We start from the raw sequence: 22657 nt of genomic DNA, 5'->3' as shown, positions 1-22657 counted from the left end.
AAGAATTTTCCATACAATTTTGTTCCCATCTCTCCCGAATGAGCTGACTTCTGCTGAATTACTTAGGAAGCCGTTGTCCTTCAATATTTTGCCGAAGTGCTTATTCTTTCGTACTTTACCTTCGATAGTAAATTATTCAAACAAGAAGCCATTCAGTAATCAAGGATAATCCTATTCCATAACTGGACTCCATGTGTGTACATTAGTCAAATAAACCAGGTACCAGACTTCCAATTTGCCTGTTCTGTATGATTTAGGCAGTGCAGTTAGCTATTGACCCATTAAGGGATTTCATACCAAAGCACATAGAATCCTCAAAACTTAAACACTGCAACTGAAGGCTTACTGGGACACCAGAACGAGCAGCTCTGAATTAAAACTAGATGAACTGAGCACAACTGTCACTTTTTAACTACTCAGTCCGAATTCAGAACCTTAATTCAGAGCTAATTAAATACGCGTGGGGAAAATAGAAAAGCAGAACGGAAGTTTAAGGTAAAATGTTCTCCATGCACAATCGGACATCAAGAATGGATATTTAGGTGTTTTACGAGAGGCCTATTATTGTTAACTCTGAAATCCTATCCCCAGTTTGAATCGCTGGATTTGGAATTGGTGGGCGAGGAGATATTCATAGTAGAGGAGTAAAAGTTAAAAACAAAGTTTGAGGAAACATTACTGCAAATACACATCTTCTTCGATAAAACGTATCTATCCCCAATTTAACAGTTCCACCATTCAAATGTGTCCAGTTTGTAACAGACGCTCCCACGTACGTGAACTCAAAATGTGTTGTGGGTATTGTAGTTCCCTCGATCTCCGGCTCTCAGCTAAAAGCAAAATACTGCGGATGCTGGAAATCTGACACAAAAACAAAAATTGCTGGAAAAACTCAGCGGGTCTGACAGCATCTGTGGCGAGAAAGACAGAGTCGGTATTACTTTTCTTCAGAACTGAAGATAGATGCTGTCAGACCTGCTGATTTTTTTTCCAGCAATTTTTGTTTATGTTCCGGTTCTCGGCTGTTTGACTGAACTACAAGGCCCGTGGTGCACGCGCGCGTTGCCGCGAGCATGCGCCGTACCTCAGCGGCTGAGAGGTTGTCTCCTCCTCCCCTTCCCCCTCCTCCCCCCCCCTCCCCCACGCAGGGGCTGGGAGTGGCCTGGTGCCGTTGGTCGCCATACTGCGATCGGCCGGAGTTTGGGGCGCTGGGGTAAGAGTGTGGTTTTTCTTTTTCTCTCAGTTGTCCGCTATGGTGTTGCGATGGTCACGGTGTGAAATGGCCGCGAAGCGGGGATCCATAATGAGAGGTGGGCGGGCGGGTTTATTGGGCGCGTTGCGCACATGACAATGCGGTGTGAGGCGGCCGACGTGCCGACACTGAGGGAGGAGGGGGGTCGGGCCTGGCTTGGTCAAGGGGCGGGTGGTAATGAGGGGTGGGGGTGGGGGGGGAGAGATTTTTAGGCTGAATGATGGCGGCCTGTTCCTTCAGTTGCCAGTGTATACTTTGCAGTTATCTAGCTACAGGATCGGCTCCGTCGGGCTGAGAGAAGGACAAGCGGGCGCTGCGCGGGCGAGTTGAAGCGGCCAGCAGCCAGGCTGTTGCTGGCCGTAATGACGCTTCGTCGTTAAGTTTGAATCAATTTTTAAAAATATAAGCGGCCGAAGATGAGCGAGCGGCCTCTCGCGCCTCCTCCCTGTGTGTGAGAGAGAGAAAGCGTGTGAGATTTCCCGCCTGCCCAAAGCTCGGGTCACTCCAGCCTTCAATCTTAATCCACCCCACCCTTCAGTTATTACAATGCCATCTTTTCTCTCCTGTGTTTCTCTCTTTATGTTCAGGAGGAACCGATTTATTTTAGTTTTCTACGTATTTGCCGAGTCCAATGGCCGCACATTGTCTCTTCACCGAGACCTGAGTGAACCCTCTCCCCACTCACGCACCCAGCCCCAGGTTTCCGTGAAAGGCCGCTGTCTAAAAACAATTAACATTTAACCATCCTATGCTGATATGAAGGCCAGAAGAGCCTGCTATTTTTTATAGGAAGAGTTCGGTTTTCCTCCTATCACTGTGATCTCTTTGCAATAAGAAGTGGCCATTCATTCACTAGTGGGCCGCCGATTGTGTTTGTGTCGGATCAACCATAATCGTCTTTCAGTTTTTTAAAAAATATATTTTTATACATTGGAAATATGTTGTATACACTGCAATGCTTTTTTTTGCACGTTTTATGTTTTGCCGGTACTTGGCACTTCACCGGGAGTTTGTAGTAGACTTGGAATAAACCATGCATGTTTGAATTTCTGTAGCTGCACCTCCCCCTTGATCTTATTCGGGAGTTTTATGCCACTCAAAATAATGTACATGACTTTTTGAGGGTTGGGTTTGATGCCTGTCCTTGCGTATTAGAAGAGGTCCCCTCCAGCCAATAAAACTTGAACCTTTCCAAAGGACGACAATGTATTTACTTATTTAATTTCTTAAGGGTCTTTTAATGTAATAATTCGAAAAATTGTTTACTCCTTTTGTATAAGCAGTTCAATAAAGGGACTTGCATATAATCACCAAACTTTCTCCAGTATTAAATACCTTGTTGCATTTATTGTTAATAAGATAATGGACAGTGACAGGTTATTTTTTTTTTGTAGGTCCCCTGTTGCCTTGTCTCAAAACCCCAACTTAATTTTGCATCAGTGAACTTGACCAGTTAATAGGTTTTTAATAAAAACAAAGTGCTGGAAAAATTCAACCAGTTTGGCAGCATCTGTGGAGAGAGAAACTGAGTCATCGATAGGGTTCCCCTTGTCCTCACTTTCTACCCACTGGCTTCTGTATTCAAAGGATTATCCTCCTCCAGTTCCAGCTTGATGCCACCACCGAACATATCTTCCTCTTCCCACTCCTGTCAGCATTCCAAAGGGACCGTTCCCTCTATGACACCCTGGTCCACTCCTCTATCTTCCCTTTACCTCCCCTGTTCTCACTGTTCACGGCCTCAGACACTCCTTCCAGGTGAAGCAGCGATTTGCTTGTACTTTCAATTCAATCTATTGTATTTGCTCACAATGTGGTCTCCTCTACACTGGGGAGACCAATTGCAGACTCTGTGGAACAGCTTCACTCAGTCTGTAAGCCTTCTGGTCACTTGCCATTTCAATTCACCATTTTGCTTTCATGCTAACATTTCTGTCCTCAGTCTGCAATAGTGTTCCAGTGAAGCTCAACACAAGCTGGAGGAACAGCACCTCGTCTTCGGCTTAGGCACTTACCCGACATCGAGTTCAATAATTTCAGACCATGAACTGGACCCTGGACTGGTCGGGTGGGCAGAAAAGAGGCAAATGGAATTTGACCCAGAGATTTGTGGGGTGATGCATTTGGGGAGGTCACACAAGGCAAAGGATTACACAATAACTGGGAGGATACTGAGAGGTGTAGAGGAGGTGAGACACCTTTGAGTGAATGTCCACAGATTCCTGAAGGTAGCAGAACAGGTTGATAGGGTGGTTAATAAGGCATATGGAATCTTTCATTTATTAGCCAAGGCATAGAATGTAAGAACAGGGAGGTTATGCTGGAACTGTGTAAAATGTTAGTTAGGCCACAACTGTGTACTGCGTGCAGTTCAGGTCACCTCATTACAGAAATATTGTAATTGCACTAGAGAGGATACAGAGAAGATTTATGAGTATCTTGCCAGGAATGGAAAATTGCAGCCATGTTAAAAGATTGATTGGCTGGGGTTGTTCTCCTTGGAACAGAAGAGGCTGAGGGGAGATTTGATTGAGATGTAAAAAAATTGAGAGGGGCCTGGATAGAGTGGATGAGAAGGGCCTATTTATTTCAGCAGGGAGGTAGTTGACTAGGGGGCATAGATTTAACATGATTGGTAGGATTGGTATCATGACTGGTAATGTGATTGGATAAGGAGAAACTTTTTCACCCAGAGGGTTGTGAGGGTCTGGAACTCACTGCCTGAAAAGTAGAGGCAGAAACTCTCAGCTCATTTAAAAGTTGTCTGGATATGCACCTCAAGTGCTGTAACCTGCAGGGCTACAAACCAAATGCTGGAGAGTGGGATTAGGCTGGGTGGCTTGCTTTTGCGGCTGGTACAGGCATGTGGGCCAAGTGGCCTTTTTCTATGCTGTAAGTGTTCTATAATTCTGTGAACTGTCCTCCATTTTAATTCCACCCCTGCCCGCCAGAGTGTCTGTCTCCATCGTGTTCTCGTGTTTTTGCTTTCCGACAAGTGCTAACTTTTATTCTGCTATTAATACCTAGCCTGGACCAATGCTTTTTGTCTTTAATACTATCATTACCACTCCCTTTACCTTATGTTCCATGACACCTTTGTCATTTAATCTCTCCCTACCCTACCCTACCCCAATCTTCTCTTTTGCCCACCTGCCCATCTCCCTTTTATCAGTAACATAAACCCATCACATCCTTGTCTCTCTCAGTTCTGAAGAAGAGTTATATTGGACTCAACGTTAACTCTTTCTCCTCAGATGCTGCCAGACCAGCTGAGTTTTTCCAGCACTTGCTGTTTTTGTCTCCGTCTTCAGTATCCGCAGTACTTTGATTTTATTTTAGCATTAGGCTTTTGTTTTGGTTCAATCGTTTGAAATTAAAGGTAAAATATTCCCCCCCCCCCCTTGTCACCTGTTTCCTGAAAAATAATAATGCATGCAAGGAGGAAATTGATATCGTGAATATACTATATGTCGAAACAACTGAAAGGGATTGGAAAAGGTTTTCAGATTCTGGAAGACCATTGGAAGCATTAATCACTCCATGTGAAGTTCTTTCTGATACCTACTGCACATTTTCCTTTCACCAGTTTTAATCTTTGCCCCCATCTTGTTCTGGTATCTGGCTAGGACTAAAGTCCTTGCTGGGAGGTTAATTAATATTGCGGGAGAAGGATTAAATTTGCATGGGTTTTTTTTCTATTCATGGGATGTGCGCTTCGCTGGTTGCGCCATCATTTATTGCCCATCCCTAGTTGCCCTTGAGATGGTGATCTGCTTCCTTGAACCGCTGTAGTCCATGTGATGTAGGTACACTCACAGTGCTGTTAGGAAGGGAGTTCCAGGATTTTGACCCAGCAACAGTGAAGGAATGGCGATACATTTCCAAGTCAGGATGGTGAGTGACTTGGGGGGAACTACCGAGTTGTGGTGTTCCCACCTATCTGCTGCCCTTGTCCTTCTAGATGGTAGTGGTCGTGGGTTTGGAAGATACTGTTTAAGGAGGCTTGTTGCGTTCCTGCAGTGCATTTGTAGATGGTACACACTGCTGCCACTGTGTGTTGGTGGTGGAATGAATGTTTGTGAGTGTGGTGCCAATTAAGTGGGCTGCTTTGTCCTGGATAGTGTCAAGCTTCTTGAGTGTTGTGGGAGCTGCACTCATCCAGGCAGTGGGGAGTATTCCATCATGCTCCTGACTTGTGCCTTGTCGATGGTGGACAGGCTTTGGGGAGTCAGGAGGTGAGTTACTCATCGCAAGATTCCTAACCTCTGACCTGCTCTTGCAGCCACAGTATTTATATGGATGGTCCAGTTCAGTTTCTGGTCAATGGTAGCCCCCCCAGGATGTTGATAGTGAGGAATTCAGTGATGGTAATGCCATTGAAATCAAGGAATTCCGAATTCCCTCTTGTTGGAGATGGTCATTGCCTGACACTTGTGCGAAAGGATGAGACATTAGAAGGGAGAAACAAGGTGCACACAGGACAGAAAGGCAAATAACGCCATCAAAGAATAGTTTAGAAATAGCAAGATTCAGAGGGACAAATTCACAGCAGTCTAAGATGAGTTTGGAGTGTATGTGCTTAAATGCAAGATCGTGATAAATATGGTTGAAGAACCACAAGTGCAAGTCAATATGTGAGCCTATGCTAAAGACGTAATAACAAACCTGGCTCAAAGTACTGGAGTCTTGGGGGCTTTATATTCCTGGTATTCAAGAATGGTATGGAAGGAAGAAAAGGTGGGGTGGGTGATGGCAGAATTAATCCAAGAAACTATTATAGCACTGGAGAGGGATGATGTAGTTGAGGGGGATAAAGACAATTTATTTGGTTATAATTGAGCTGCTTTGCAACTGGTGATATCCTACATGCACCAAATGGTGAAAGGAAATAATGGAGAAATTTTATAGGCAATTACAGAAAGATGCGACATGGTGGTGATAATAGGGGACTTCATTTATCCTAATATAGACTGGGATAGCAATCGTGTGAAAGGTAAAGAGAAAGGGAAATTCCTGAAATATGTGCAAGATTACTTTTCTTGATGTGTGTTTCCAGCCCAATGAGAAAGGAAACAGCGCTGGATCTAGTTCTGAAGAATGAAGTGTAGCATGATTCAGTGGGAAAGCATTTGAGGAGCAGTGATGATAAATCAGTTTAGAATAGTTATGGAAAAGGATGAGGTTCAGTCAAGCATGAAAATACTTTACTGAAGGAGGTCTAACTTCCATGTGTTGTAAAGAGACCTGACCCAGGTGGATGGAATCAAAAAATTGCTGGGCAAATCAGTAATTGAACAATAGGAAGCTTTCAAAGAGGAGATGGTTTGGGCGCTGAGTATACACATTCCCATGAGGGGAACAGCTTCCTTGTTGGCTGAAGGTGGGCCTGATGAGGGACCAAAAAGGACACGTTTTTGTGGAGGCTGTGATATTCGATGATTATGTTGCATCTTTCTACTGGAGAAGAGAATGCTGCAAATGTAACAGTAAAGGAAAAGGTAGTAGTGATTAATGGACAGAATAAAATTAGATGAAGATGTTCTAAAAGATTGGCAGTGCTCAATGAAAGAAAATGGAATGGTCTCTATGGAATGCATCCCAGGTTACTGAAGGAAATAAAAGTGGAAATTGTGGAGGCTCTGGCCACCATTTTCTGCCCTCCTTACCTGGGGTTTGGGAGTGTTACATGCCTATCTTTTTAAAACAAATTGGCGGTGTGGGGGGAGACTGACAAGTCTAGCAACTAGTCGATCCAGCCTACTGATGGTGGCGGGCAAAATTTGAGATAATTGGCATTTGGGAAAAATGGGCTAATAAATGAGTCAGCATGAATTTGTTAAAGGCAAATTATGTTTGACTAACTTGGTTGAGTTCTCAAAGTGCCACAGTTGAGACTAATGTTATTGAAGTTATTTAACAAAGTGCCATATAATAGACTTAGGAAAATTAAAGGCTGTGGTATTAAATGGATAATGGCAGCATCGATACATAATTGCTAAGCGACAGAAAGCAGAGACTAATGATGATTGTTAAGCTTCCCTCCAGTCTGAAAAATAACCAATGGGTATTCCCCAGCGGTTGCTGTTAGGACCGTTACTCTCTTTGAGATACACTAATGACCTAGAAATGGGTTTACTGATGATATTGATATGAAATTTATTAATGTAGTAAACATTGAGGATAATAACAGACTTCAGTAGGATATAGACTGGTGAAATGGGGAAGTCGCGTGAAAAATCAAATTTAATGCAGAGAAGTGTGAAGTGACACATTTTGGTCGAATCAGTGAGGAGAAGTGATATGCCTAAACTTGCCATATGATGTGGCTCCACTTGCCTGGATGAGTGCAGCTCCAACAACACTCAAGACACTTGGCACCATCCAGAACAAAGCGGCCTGCTTGATTGGCACCCCATCCACAAATATTCACTGCCTCCACCACCAGCAGTGTACACCATCTACAAGATGCACCACAGGAACGCAACAAGCCTCTTAGACAACACCTTCCAAACCCACCACTGCTGCCCTATCGAAGGACAAGGGCAGCAGACACATGGAAACGTCAGCACCTGGAAGTTCACTTGCAAGCAACTCATCACCCTGATATGGAAATGTATTGCCATTCCTTCACTGTCGCTGAGTCAAAATCCTGGAACTCCCTCCCTAACATCACTGTGGGTGTACCTACATCTGCAGCGGTTAAAGTTGGAAGATTGATTTTTTTTTTTAAAAGAAGCACTAATGGATTTATTAATAGAGGAATGCAAAAGCCACAATGTTATCCTAAACCTTTGTAAAATATTGGTTGGTCATCAGCTTGGAATATTGTGTTCAATTCTGGGCACCATCTTTTGGAAGGATGTCAATACCTAAGGTGCAAAAGAGATTGATTAGAATATCAGGAATGAGGGACTTCAGTTATGTTGAGAGACTGGAGAAGCTGGGAATGTTCTCCTTAAAGGAGAGAAGGTTAAGAGGAAAGGTCACATCTCTGATGAAAGGCCACAGACCTGAAATGTTACCCCTGTTTCTCTCTCCATAGATGCTGCCTGACCTGCTGGGTATTTTCAACATTTTCTGTTTTTCCATTTCTAGCATCTGTAGCATTTTCCTTTTGTATTAAGGTTAACAGGAGATTTGAAAGACTTGATCAAAACAACAGAATAAATAAAGTTTAACTGTTTCCAGTGGCAGAAAGGTCCAGAGGGCATAAGTGGTTGCTAAATGCGCTAGAGACAACGTAAAACTTTTTATGCAGTGAGTTATGATGATGTGAAATCTGTCTCTCATAATCTGCCCTGAAGGATTGTGGAAGCAGATTCAGTAGTAATGTTCAAAAGAGAACTGGATAAATACTTGCAGGGAGCAAATTTATGAGACTATAGGGAGAGAGGGAGATGAATGAGATTGATTGGAAAGCTCCATCAAAGAACTGGCACAGGCACAGTGGACCAAATGGGCTCCTTCTGTGCTCTCATGATTTTATGATCATGGGATAGCTTGAAGTAGTACCTGAGGATTCAGTGTTGATGCCGTTGCTGTGCTGATCTATATTAATGATTTGGTACAAAAGCCTAATTCAAACTATACTATATTGGGCTTGGGTTGGTGAGTTGGAGAGGGGGTACTTCTAAGGTAGGCAAAACACCTCTGTACTGATAAAAGGAATTGGACAACATTTGAAGTAAAATTCAGTAGATAAATACAACATAAGTCAGTTGAGTATGAGAACAGAGATGTCCTGCATTGTGGATGCCCTGGCCAGACTTCTAACATCTTGTTTACTTTTAAGCTCACATTTACACTCCTCCTTTCAAGCCTAAAGAGCCCCAATTTCTCCTTTTTTGTAACTGAATCCTTTCACGCATGTCATCTGTTGTATGACTTTTCTCTGTACCAACTTCGTTGTTTGAATGTTTTCCTTCTATCTTGGTGATCAAATCTAACCATACATCAGTGCATCCTGTCCAAGGCATGATGCCTTTTATTTTACACTAAGCTGCCCTAGTAATCATTATATTTGCTTATTTTATTGCTATTTCACAGTCATTTGAGATGTTAAACGCCAAGTTTACTATCGCAACCAGATCCTTTTTCTGCTGTATGGCAATTTCTGCACAGTATGTACCTGTGACATACAGTTTTCCTACTCGCGTGCAACATCTTACATCTCTCTGATTTAGCCTATTGAAGATTTTACCCATCTCCTTCTGTTTAGGTCTTTGGCTGTCTTGACAACTGTGCCTCTGTAGGTAGCACTCTTTTCTCTGAATCATAAGGTTGCGGGTTCAAAGTTGGACACAATCTAGGCTGACACGCTGCAGTACGGAGGGAGTACAGTACTGTTCGAGATGCTGAATTTCAGATGAGATGTTAAATCACGGTTCTGCCTGTTCTAATAAAAGATCCTATGACACTATTTTGAAAAGATTATCTGGCCATTGTCCCATAGTATGTGAGACCATGCTGTAATTGCAATAGTGACTATACTTCAAAAGTGCATCACTATGAAAAGTGCTTTGACAGGTCCTAAGGTCATGAAATAAAATCTTTCCTTGTAAGGTATGAATGTAAGTTAGAAATAGTAGCTCAGAATGGTATTTTGGGGTAACTCTCCACTCCCCCGACCTCCCAACTTCACTGACAATTGCCTTCCTTTCACTAAGTTTCCTAATAGCACTCAGGTTTTACAGTGATTCCCCACTGTTTTCAGTTTCAGTAGCAAGCCTTTCATACTTTAAAGAAAAGCCTCCTGGTAATCTTAATGCACCAGATGATATGATTTTCCATTATCTGTTTGGAGTTTCACTTTCTGAAAGTCAAGAAGGCTTGTGAGGTAGGATATTGCCATCTCAAAACCTTGATGGTTATTACATTATTTTCATAAGAGGCACTGATCAGGTTTGCTCCTGATGAGCAGTTCCATTGTTAACAAATAAGGAAAATAATTAAATTATGCCCATTTCCCCTGAAAATATAACACTATTCTCCTTACATTCTTCAACAATTTTTAATTCACCAATTTTTTTGTCTTCTCACTTAGTTACTTGCCAATAAAAAAAATCAAGTTACATATTTTCTCTCAGCTTTTAAGTCGGACAAAGACCCTTGCTGAAAGTATTGGGGAGGAGAGTGGTAATGATTGGCATGGGAGGGGAGAGGAGGAGCGGACTAACTCTCCTTTAATATCCCCCTTTTGCCAATATCATCTGAAAAGATTCAGCAGGTAATGCAGAACAGCAACGATTTGCTCCGTCTTTATGTGTGAACCCTGCAGTGTGTGTTGCAGGCTACTTTAACATGAGGGACGTTGCATCCAACCATGATCATGTCTTTATCTGTCATCCATATTAATGTTTTTCCATTAGAAATCATTGGATAGTGATCATGAATTGGAAAGCTGACAGATCTCTGTTCTGAGGACACAAAGGCCAATTGCATTGTTCTAGTGGCTTATGAGGTTAGAATAAATTTTTCATGCAGTTATCAGCATTTGGAATGCTTTCCACAAGAACTGGTTGTTGCTAAACTGAGCAGAGCATTTAAAAAATTAAATGATAGATAATGGTTAATAAAGAATATAAGAGCTTATGGGATAAGGCAGAAAAGTGCATCTCTATGGCCTGGCCCCTCCCTATCTGTGTCCTCTTCCAGTCTTAAAACCCTCAGATCTCTGCCCTTCTCCAATTCTGGCTGATTATGCATCCCTTACTTCCATCACTCCACTATTGGTGACTACAGCTACCCAGACGCTCACCTCTGGAATTCCATCCCCAAAGCTCTCTGCCTTGTGACCTCTCTCTCCTCCTTAAATCCTATGTCTTTGAGTTTATGGTCACTTGTCTGATTATCCCCTAATGTGGCTGGATGTCATTCTATTTCATGATTTAATGGTTCTCAAACTGGGGCCTGTGATTTTCCTGGGATCTGCAAAATAATGTGAAATTTGAGGCTGGAGTGGAATGAGGCCACCTGTGTGCAGTGCAGAGTCAGCTGACTGTCTCACGTTGGAGGGGAACATGCAGAGACAGACAGACCATGCAGTGAGAAGCAAGCATACGCATCTGACTGATATCCTGAAGTAAACTGAGCCATGCAACAATTGGCATAGGGTCAAGCTGATCAGAAAGTTAAATGTGTGGCCCAAAGTGGTGTGGGAAGAAGGGGTTTTGATTCATGGGGCACTGGTACCAGTCCTGGGGAAAGAGGGAGTTGTTTAATTGGAATGGGCTCCACTTAAAACAGGCTGGGATCAGTGTCTTGATGAATTGTATTACTAGGGCTATGGATATGGCTGAACACTAAAAGGGAGTGTGGAGAATTCAGGTAAGGTGAGATTTAGAAATCTAAAGAGAAAATTAGAGACAATAGAATGGTGTAGCAATTTTAGTAAGTTGAGAGGGGCAAGTAGGGATAAAGTTTAAAGTAATAATGAGAAAGGTCTATGCACAAAGCAGTAAAAAAAACTACCTACACAAAGCTTTTGCATTAAGATAGATGAATATTGGTACAATTATAGATAAATGGTTTAGATCTAATTGCCATTACAAAGACATAGTTACAAGGTGACCAAGGTTGGGAAATAAATATTCCAGGGTATACCACATTTTAAAACAGGTGGAATGGAAAATGCGGAGACCTGATAGTGAAAGATGACATAAGGACATTAGTGCGAGAGGACCTTGACTCAGAAATTATGAATCATTATGGGTGGAAATTAAGAATAACAAGGGTCAGAAAACACTGGTGGGAGAAATGTATAGGATTCGTGACAGGAGTTATATTATTGCACAGTGCATTAAGCAAGAAATAATTGAATCTGGTAACAAAAACAACGTTCATTGTCTGTTAATATCACTATTATACCTCATCTGGCAACTTGAATTTTGGTTTTCCCATTTTTGATCTTACATTATCCTATTGTTGCTCATGAAAAACCTGAGCAGTTCATGGGTATCAGATAATGGAAAAGAGTGTGCTTTCCATTCTTTTGCTAGTCTACTGCATGGGAGAACCCTATTCTTCCTTTGCTGTTTTATCTTTTTTCCTTTTAATCATCTACTTTTCCTGTCTCTTCATGTTTTCTTAATTTTTTAAAATCTGTTTGATCTCTTCATATTGCTGCTTAGCTTGTACTTCTCCCATGTGATCTTCGCAAACTGATGTTTACATAAACTAGTAGCAATAAGTGTTTTTGTTCAGTGTAGCAATTTTCTCCATGCGACTGTTGATAATATGGAGCTCATACATTTTCTGGTTAGTCAGGAGTAGAGGATGAAGAGTTCACTCAGCATAAAGCTCAACAAAAGATAGCTGATACTTGTGATGTATGGGACCTGACAGAGCAGATCAAGGCCATAACTGAAGGATGACAGCAACCTATTTGTTGTGCATAGCAATTGAAATGCAGATATCTTAACTCTTGAGAGAAAGTTGAAACATGTTCATTCCATTTGATACTAATTATATGCTTAATTTGCATTTTGCATGGAAGGGGAAAGTATCTCTTCAGTTTCCAGTGCTGAAGTGTCTATCAATCTCAATGATCTTCCACTCTATCTTCATCTTTCAACATCCATTGCTATTTGAAGCTAATGATGTCTTGTCTGGATGAATTGAATTTGACACAGTCAAATTGTCGCAAAAAGTAACCACTGTAATATCTTTTCATTAGAACTTTGGAAGCTATTATGTACTACATGTAGGGTCAGCAACTCTGGAGGTGTTCCATTGTGTGACATTTGATCATGTGACATCTGATTGTGTGGTAATAGTCCATAGTTGGTAAATATTTCTGCATTTACCTTATAAAGATTTGGATTCGTACAGTTGAGTATCTTTGCTCATTGTTTCATGCTGAACAGTCTGGGAGAGTTTGCAACCCTGTATTCCCAGACACTTGTAACTCAGTTAATTTGCCCGTACAAGCATATCTTTTATAACATTGTTGTGAAATATAAAATTTATTTTTAAATCAAAGTTACACTTTATTTTCAAAATTTTTGGAGTGGGCAAGGGACAAAAAAGATAATGAGCTGAAGAAGAAATCTGCTTTTTACCCTACACTGTTAATTTAAAAAGAATGAGCAGTGCAGGATCCACAGTTGTCGATCTTGCAAGCCACCTCCTGACTCCAGTTAATTTGTTTATCAGTTGCAGAACTTTGAGGCTGCACTTTTGAAAATTTAATAGCTTGGTTTAATTTAATAATTCAACAGTTTAATAGCAATTTTCTTGTAGCTAATTGGTTCTACTTTGCTGCCTTAGTAACTTTGCTGAAGTGTGGCTGAACCACACTTCAGATGAGGTTACCACAGCTGTGCATGACCAACTACCAAGAAATTCTGGGCTGTTTCTTAAAATGGCAGACAGTGAATGGCTAGGAGCCTAAGATAGACAGCTGTGTGCGGAGCTGGGCAACACTCTCTGGGACTGGAAGCATTTCAGCTGGTGCACTAGTATCTCTTGCACGAGAAATATAGAGGCATGCAGTAGTGAACTGCAGAATTATCTCCTGGTTTGTTAATGACAGTATCCAAGATATTAATCTTCTATTCTGAGAGACTCCTGACAAATCCAGCAGCGTTGCAGTTTACCTTATATAATCAATGCTGCATCAAGAATTTAATTATTTGGATTGCATGGAAATTAAAACATTAAAACAGGCCATATGGCCCAAACAGTCCTTGCTGGTATTCCTTATAGTCCTTAAACCATATGCTTTTCATGTTCTCATGTCCCTTTACCCCTCTTTCCTTCAACCACTTAAGTATTTTTCAATGTTGATATGGCCTCAACTACAATCACTAACTCTGGTAGTATGTTCCACATCCATTATACACTTTTTAAAAAAAGCTTCACTTGCTCTAACTCTTACACAAATCTTACGATTTTACTATATCATCCATCCTTCTCCAATTCAAAATTTGTTTTTTAAATCAAAATGTACCATTCTCATTAACTGACATTGGATTTGATCTGCCACATTTTGCTTATTCCATCATTCTGTCATCCCATGCAGCTTCCTTTGATCCTCAAAATTACTTACTGTGTCTCTCGTTTTATTATTGTCTATAAATTTAGATACTATTCCCTCTAGTTTATATCTAAATCATTGATGCACGCAGTGAACAAAAGTGATCCCAGAATCCTTTGACGCACCACCACCTGCTTTCATCCATTCTGAGAAATTGCCTATAACTCTATTCCGTTTCCTCCTTTCTATTCAGTCTTTCCCCCCCCCCAATCTGGGGCTTTGAGAAAATCAGCTTAAGATCCTGCATAACCTAATGCTGGCCTATGTTAGAAACATGTTTAATCTCTGTATTGTAAATCTGCAAAAAAAATGTGAATAATGCTGTTTTCTCTTCCCTGGAAAATACTACCTCTCAATGAAATGGCGAAGATTGAGAATTCAACTAAGGGATTATTTGTGCAAACCTAGATCCAACTGACAAAAGATGTGTTTGATTTAAACACAAATGCCACTGTACTCCTCTGAAAATAAAACTCAACTATTTTGCCCTTTTTCCAAGTGAGTTTCTATGTACTACTGCTTGGCACTCTAGCATTCTACTACTGTTAACCTTGGCTCAGTGGTAACATGCTTGCCTCTTGAGTCAAAAGGTTGGTTAATTTAGCACAGAGATTTGAGCACAAATATCTAGGTTAACAATCCAGTACAGTATAAAGGGGCTGTTGCACTGTTGAAAGTGAAATCTTTAGAATGTGACGAGTGCATGGTAAGTGATCCGATTGCACTATCTCGAAGAAGAGTAAGGGAGTTATCCTGGTGTCCAAGACAATATTTATCCCTCATTAACATCACCAGAACAGATTATCTGATCATTATCATATTGCTGTTTGTGGGAACTTCCTGCACACACATTGGCTGCCGAGTTTTCTGCATTACAATAATGAAGGCACTTTAGAAGTACTTTATTGGGTGTGAAGAGTTTTGGGGCGTCCTAAGATCATGAAAGGGACAATATAAGTGCAACTTTTTTTACTGAGCTCCAAGAGGAATAATTTTGTTAAAATTCTCAAGAATCTGAACTGCTGCCTTAAAATGATTTAAATCCACAATACAAAAAGTTTATTGAATTTAAATTATATCTGTTCTCAGTGTGACCTATTAATCAAGCTGGGAGCCCAAGCTTGGTGTAGTGGATTGGTATAATGTCTTTTCAGCCATAACACTTGGCTTTATATCCGGTTCTGATTGAAGAAACCTCCCAAATCTACAGTTTCTTAGGGTATACAAAAAATAAGCTTGATGTAGCATAGTACCCATAATTTATCACAAAATCAACTATCTTAACTTGGAAAAATAAATACCTGGCTATCTTTTGTCACTGACTGCAGATGACCAGAGATGAGGAAGAGCCAGATAGGATGCGGCTTTCTCAATGAATTAGTGATCTTATGCATTTTGTGAATCTGACCCAGTTGGGTCCTATATACAATTTGTCTGTGCTGAAATAGCTGACATCCACTGGGGTAATAGTGGTTCTGGAATTAGTTTCTGCGTCCCTAAATTGGGAAGAGAAACATCAACTTGCTTTACTTGTGATCACCACCCAGAAACTTCTGGAATTGCACATGTTTGGAGTTGGAATCCAGTTCAGCTGTTGTGTTCTCTCCTTGCCCTGTGTGATTGAATTTTCTGTCAGTAATGTCAGAGCATGTGTAATGGCCACTTGGAGGATCTACAGGAAAGTGTGAGCGGAATGATTCCCCTTGGAAGGGGAGAAGATTAGTAGGAATAAAAATTACTAATGAAGATACATTAGGTTAATGCGGTGATCTACATCTCTTGTTACTTTAGTGATCAGGATTTATTTTAATTTGAAATGGTTTGCTTCCAATCTGATTTTAACTTTGAACTTCCAAAACTTGGAATTGAAACCCCACATACTTGCCACTTCAATTCAACAGAAGTTGAATAAGATTAGTCTTGGGTTCGAGATGATTTGAAGAGCAAATTTGTTCCTGCAGCATTTAAACTTGTCCCAAGTGTGTTCCATTTGTTTGGTCGTTAATGCAGTGTTGTTAGTTGTAACCTCTTCGAAGCAGACTAGGAACACTGATTTTATTTATTTTTTCCTGTGTATTCATGAGATGTGGGTGTTGCTAGCAGGGTATTTGCTTTGGCCCTAAGTGCTGGAATTCCATCTCTGTACCCCTTGAAGACCCTTTCTATTTAAGATATTGCTTCAAAGCTTACATCTGACCATGTTTCTTTCCAAATATTCCCCTGCGTGGCTTGCTGTCAAATGTTTGATAACGCTCTTGTGAAGTGCATAGGGATGTTGTACTAGGTTAATGGGAACACATAAATGCAATAACAATCCAATCCAAGTACCATAACAAGGTGTTGTTGGTTCTATGGTTCCAAATGTTTTCCACCACTGAGGGTTTTCTCGTCCCATGCCTGGATATATTGTAGATTATTTGATAAAGATCAACCCTTATGATTAATCAGCAACTTTGTTATCATTGTATCATGCAACTTGATGGTAGAAGGCAAACTAGAGGAACCAAAATACTGCAGATTTTGGAAATGTGAAACAAAAACAGAAAATGCTGGAAAAACTCAGGTCTGAAAGCCTCTGTGGAGAGAGAAACAGTTGACGTTTCGAGTCCATGTGACCCTTCTTCAGAGCTACGACATTACTATCAAGTTTTTGACGCAGGCAGGAGCCAACTAGGATCATTAAATGTAAGAATGAACTGGATCCTATCTACTCATTTGCCATTATTTTTATTTTTTTTCTAAGCTCTGAAGAAGGGTTGTGTGGAATCGAAATGTCAACTCCTCCGTTTCTCTCTCCACAGATGCTGTCAGACCTGCTGAGTTTTTCTAGTATTTTCTGTTTTTGTTGTTGAGGAACCATGGTTTATTTTTCTGTTTAGTTGTTCCTGTCTGCTCATTCCCCTAACTTGCCTTGGTCAGGAAATTTAAATATTCCCTTCAGGCCAACATTCATGTTCCACCTTGGTTTTGCTCATTCCTGGCAGAAAGGCATTTTATTTGTACATTTTTCTAATTTAATTTTTTTTTTATTTGTGCACCTTAATTTGACAACTCTACATTTGTTCTGTAGTAGAATATTGAATTCAGGGTGGAGGATTAATCTTTCCATTCCCAAGTTTGGGAATGGCATTCAGATCCCAGTGTTGACATGCAATTTCAACTTACCTGTCCTACTTGTAGCAGTGATAGATTGAAAACTGTGCATATGTGAAGGGAAGGCTGTTGGGGTCAGTTTCCCAGCCCATCTTTTTAGACAATGATTCTATTACATTAATGGCAACAGTGGAAAAGCCTGTGACTATAGTTTTCATGGATAATAAAGTAAGTGTGGTAACAAAAAAAGAACATTAGTAATTTTAAGCTAATAGCGTACTGAATCTTTGTTTTGATCTGTTTTTAGTGCCTGTGGCTGTGAGTTCAGAATGGGTGACAAGCCTCTCTGGGAGCAGATTGGAAGTGGCTTTGTACAACATTACTATCAAGTTTTTGATGCAGACAGGAGCCAACTAGGATCATTATATGTAAGTATGAACTGGGTGCTATCTACTCATTTGCCATAATTTTTATTTTCCTTTAATGTGATATGATTCAAAAAGATTGAGGAATTTTCACATGTAACACTTGCCATTAAGAATTAAAACAGCTATATTAAAGGATTTTATTGATGGAATTTATTTTTGTCAACCCTCATTCCAAAGTGAATATTTTCAATCACAACACTCTTGTCCTATTTCCATAATATTTACTTCTGCGTTTCTGATCTTAATGTATAGTAGTCTACTCCTGATTAGTATAAGCCATTTTTTGTGCAAAAATGTTTTGGGTTATATAGTAAGTGATGTAACTAGCATAATGCTAAAATTGCCAGATAATTTGAATTAAGCAACTTGAATTAAAGAGGAAACTACTTTTGTATGGGAAGATCACTGGGCAGCATTTGGACCCTTTAATTTAATGAAGTTCAGGTTAAAGTGCATTGTTGGCCAATTGTACAGTAAGTTTTATTCTATAATTGGTTTATTTTGTGGTTAATCCAGGCGTGTTAAGTGTTGACTCTTGGGTGACAAGTAGAATATTTATTTTCTAAATTTAATCTCTAAACGTAAGCTCAGTGCCTCCTTCCAAAAAAAGGTAGTTTATTCACTTGCTATATATGAGTGATCTTAGTTGCAAGTGCCATCAGATTTTGATTCAGACCTGTGATTTCAATGCATTCATATTTCAAAACTGAATCAAATTGCAGGTTCATTAAATGAGGCACATGATCATGAAAGACAATGTATATTTGAGACACCTGATCTATAGGGTGAATAATAATAGAGCCATAAACTGTTTTGTGGCCCTGCCATTGGTATAATCAAGTGATTCTTACATCAGTTCAATAACTATGGACAATTTTAAAATGCCATCATATGGCAAATAACTAAAAGGATCTAACTTGATTGGTGCCAGATCACTATGCCACCTAAACCAGAGTAATTTCCTAACTAAGCCTAGGCTATCTGAAAAGACTTTCAGACATTGCAAGAATTTAGAAAGCAGGTATTCCAGACCTTCTCTTAAACTTTGAGAGTTTCTAGTGTTTTAGGGAGTGTTTTTTTTTCTGTGAGAGCAACTGTTACTTTGAGTAGCTTTTATAAGATAATTCAGAAACAAATTTAATTTCTGGAGTGCATTTTTGTTTTAGATTGATGCATCATGCCTAAGTTGGGAAGGACAGCAGTTCCAAGGAAAAACTGCCATTGTGGAAAAAATAATTGTAAGTATGTTGGAATGAAATAACTGTTCAAAGCAATAATAATGTTTGAATAGACCCTTATTTGGACGCCTGTAAATTTGAATTAAACCATACTGACAAATTCAGTTTTTCTGCTTCAGATTAATCAGCACCAAGCTACACACTTCATTTATGATGTTATGTTGTTGGGTTGCTTCTTTGATAATGAAACTGATGATTGAACAATGCACTGTAGCACAGTTCAGAAAATGATAGGGGTGAGTTTTAGTTTTTAACAATTTTTTTGTTCAATTTTATTCCAAAATTCTGGTCAAGCAGCATGTACTTTTCACTAAAAATACGTCATAGCATCCAGGTGATGATTGGTTGCAGGCAATTCTTGGTGTTGAACTGAACTGTATAGCTCACAAGTTTATCAGTTTGATTGCTCCTAGAAAATGCATCTGTATAGATGTTTGATGAGGACCAGTTTGCCTCCACAGTAAATTGCTTTGCTCTGTAGGCTTTTACGTGGAGGACTCATTTAGAGACGATATCTAAAATCATTAGTTCTCGCTATAACTTTTTCCGTCTGCAATCATGGTTCAAACTTGTGAATGTCAGTGCCATAGGTTACTGTTCCGCTGTATTGAAATGTTATAGTTTTTCCGAAAATGTACTGGATTAGGGACAGGAAAATCAGTCAGGATTCCCACACCTGGTTGCTGTCAAATGAATCCTGCACATGTGATGTCAGATGAGGATAGTATCAAGGTTGCTACTGATTACCCCATGATATAATAGCCTGCTGATACACATTGTCGATATTCACAAGTGAACAGTGATCTCTTAGCCCAAGGACTGCAAAGTATGCAGCACTTGTGGAACCTTCCCTGTAAGGGGTCAGTGCATTCATGAGAGAAAATTGGTGAGAAAATAAGAATCTAGAAAACGCAGTCATAATTTGCTGGACCAGGGCAACAAACGGGTTATCCTGCTGTAGTTAGACTTGCTTTTGCTCATTTAACTGCAGTTACATTTTGTGCCACAGAGAAAAACTGGCCAGTTGTACTGGAGTGAACAGGGCAAGCATCTTATCGATCGTGTTGAAGCATTGTGAAATTAACAGTGCAAGGACTGAGAAAAACATGTAAATTAGAGCACTTGAATACAATGTGTTAAATTGGATGCAGAAGAGAAATAAAGAGATAGAAAGGAAAATTGGATAGAAAGGAAAAAAAATTATGTTTGACTTTTTTAAGATCTCCAACAACAATTAAAACTAAAGGAATGAGATTCCACACTTGTAATAATTGATTTTCAGTGCTAGAGAAATTGATTGTCAATACTTATTATGTTGTTATAATTGTGCTTGGAATGAAATGACAAGATTTAACTTTTTTTGAGAGTTTAGTTTGTATCTACCACACAACTACAGCAACTTCACACCATTCAATACATTTCAGTGGTGAACCAGACAGTGAGATACCCTATTTGTGAAGTTAACGTTGGAGCAAAACATCTGAAACAGCATCTGCCCTCACCTGAATTTGCTGTACCATTTGTGCATAAATAATGGTGAGCACCATTAGCCTCACTGTTATTTAGGCAGCAGATTATGGCCCAGTGACGTAGTTAGAAGTTATGAAGACCTATGAACAAGATTTGTATCACGTAAATGTATCCCATAGGTATAATTTCCCTGCCTGGATTATTAAATTTAGTAATAGTAGGAGAATGATTGGTTCTTTCGGACAATAAATTAGTCTAATGAATTGAAAGCACTGTCACAATGTTGCTTAAATATTGGACAGTTGGAACTTAAAGCAGCTTGGTGCTCTCTTTATGTATGCAATAGCAGCTTCACAACATGAAGAACAAACAATAGAGTTTGCACTGTGACTAATACGTGTAAGATTTTAGGGTGAACCCACCTTACAGGCAAAGTTTAGAGCATAAAATAAATGATCTTGAACAAAACCAATAATGTTTCCAGGTTTTAGATTATTTGTTGGAATTTGGGGTACTTTTTGCTAAGATGTTGATACTCCCTTGAGAGTTAAATAAACATGAATATCTCCACTGTCTTCAAATTAGTTCCGCTTGAAGCCTATTTTTCTTCAACTCGAGACAATAAAGTTCGCTTAACACCTTCAAGAGAGAAAATTGAGTTTTGGAAGCGTTTGAATTCATATGAGTGTTACGGAGTGGGTGGGGTGTGGGGGTGCAAGGTGCTGGAGAAATGAGAGAGCTGCCAGGACAGCCCACATCTAGTTTATTTGATTCACAGCTTAATTGACCATTCCTGATATGAAGAGCTAGAGGAAGATCAGAGGTCAAATCTTCAGCTTCTTGTAAGCTGGAACGAACTGACAAGACAGCAGCGAAGAGCAGTGGGAAACCAGGTGATTGGGAAGCCTACAAAGACCAAAAGAGGACAACTAAAAAAGAAATAAGGAGGGAGAAGATTAAATAAGAGGATAAACTAGCCAGTAATATAAAAGAAGATTGCAAGGGTTTTTTAGATATATAAAGGGTAAGAGAGAGGCAAAAGTGGACATTGGGCCGCTGGAAAATGAAGCTGGAGAAGTAATAGTGGGGAACAAAGAAATGGCGGAGGAACTGAATAGGTACTTTGCGTCAGTCTTCATGGTGGAAGACACGAGTAACATCCCCAAAGTTCAAGAGAGTCGGTGGCAGAGGTGAGTATGGTGGCCATTACCAAGGAGAAGGTGCTAGGAAAACTGAAAGGTCTGAAGGTGGATAAATCACCTGGACCAGATGGATTACACCCCAGAGTTCTGAAGGAGATAGCGGAAGAGATAGTGGAGGTGTTAGTGGTGATTTTTCAGGAATCACTGGAGTCAGGGAAGGTCCCAGAGGACTGGAAAATTGCAAATGTAACCCCCCGTTTAAGAAGGGAGTGAGGCAAAAGACGGGAAATTATAGGCCGATTAGCCTGATCTCGGTCATTTGGTAAGATTTTAGAGTCCATTATTAAGGATGAGGTTTCAGAATACTTGGAAGTGCATGGTAAAATAGGGCAAAGTCAGCATGGTTTCATCAAGGGGAGGTCATGCCTGACAAATCTGTTAGAATTCTTTGAGGAGGTAATGAGTAGGTTAGACAAAGGAGAGCCAATGGATGTTATCTACTTGGACTTCCAGAAGGCCTTTGACAAGGTGCCGCACAGGAGGCTGCTTAGTAGGATAAGAGCCCATGGTGTTAGAGGCAAAGTACTAGCATGGATGGAAGATTGGCTGTCTGGCAGGAGGCAGAGAGTGGGGATAAGGGGGTTCTTCTCTGGATGGTGGCCGGTGACGAGTGGAGTTCCGCAGGGGTCAGTGTTGGGACCACAACTTTTCACTTTCAACATTAATGATCTAGATGAAGGAACTGAGGGCATCCTGGCTAAGTTTGTAGATGATACAAAGATAGGTGGAGGGACAGGTAGTATTGAGGAGGCGGGGAGGCTGCAGAAGGATTTGGACAGGTTAGGAGAATGGGCAAAGAAGTGGTAGATGGAATACAATGTGGGGAAGTGTGAGGTCATGCACTTTAGTAGGAAGAATAGAGGCATAGACTATTTTCTAAATGGGGAGAGAATTCAGAAATCTGGAGTGCAAAGGGACTTGGGAGTCCTAGTCCAGGA

General features: G+C 40.3%; 1 protein-coding gene across 2 annotated transcripts in view; it reads left to right on the top strand.

Annotated features, from left to right (window-relative positions):
- The first annotated feature begins 1090 nt into the window (after positions 1-1090).
- nutf2 (nuclear transport factor 2) overlaps positions 1091-22657 on the top strand; it is a 53637-nt gene continuing 32070 nt past the window's right edge. For both annotated transcript variants that reach the window (XM_041191314.1, XM_041191315.1), the window contains exons 1-3: positions 1091-1213; positions 17689-17809; positions 18976-19047. In XM_041191314.1, the coding sequence (XP_041047248.1) occupies positions 17711-17809; positions 18976-19047 (171 nt within the window). In that variant the 5' untranslated portion in view covers positions 1091-1213; positions 17689-17710. The remainder of the gene's footprint in view (positions 1214-17688; positions 17810-18975; positions 19048-22657) is intronic.

The sequence above is a fragment of the Carcharodon carcharias genome, chromosome 7 (genome assembly GCF_017639515.1).
Source record: "Carcharodon carcharias isolate sCarCar2 chromosome 7, sCarCar2.pri, whole genome shotgun sequence".
Classification (NCBI taxonomy): domain Eukaryota; kingdom Metazoa; phylum Chordata; class Chondrichthyes; order Lamniformes; family Lamnidae; genus Carcharodon; species Carcharodon carcharias.
This window is presented reverse-complemented; position numbering and strand designations above follow the sequence as displayed.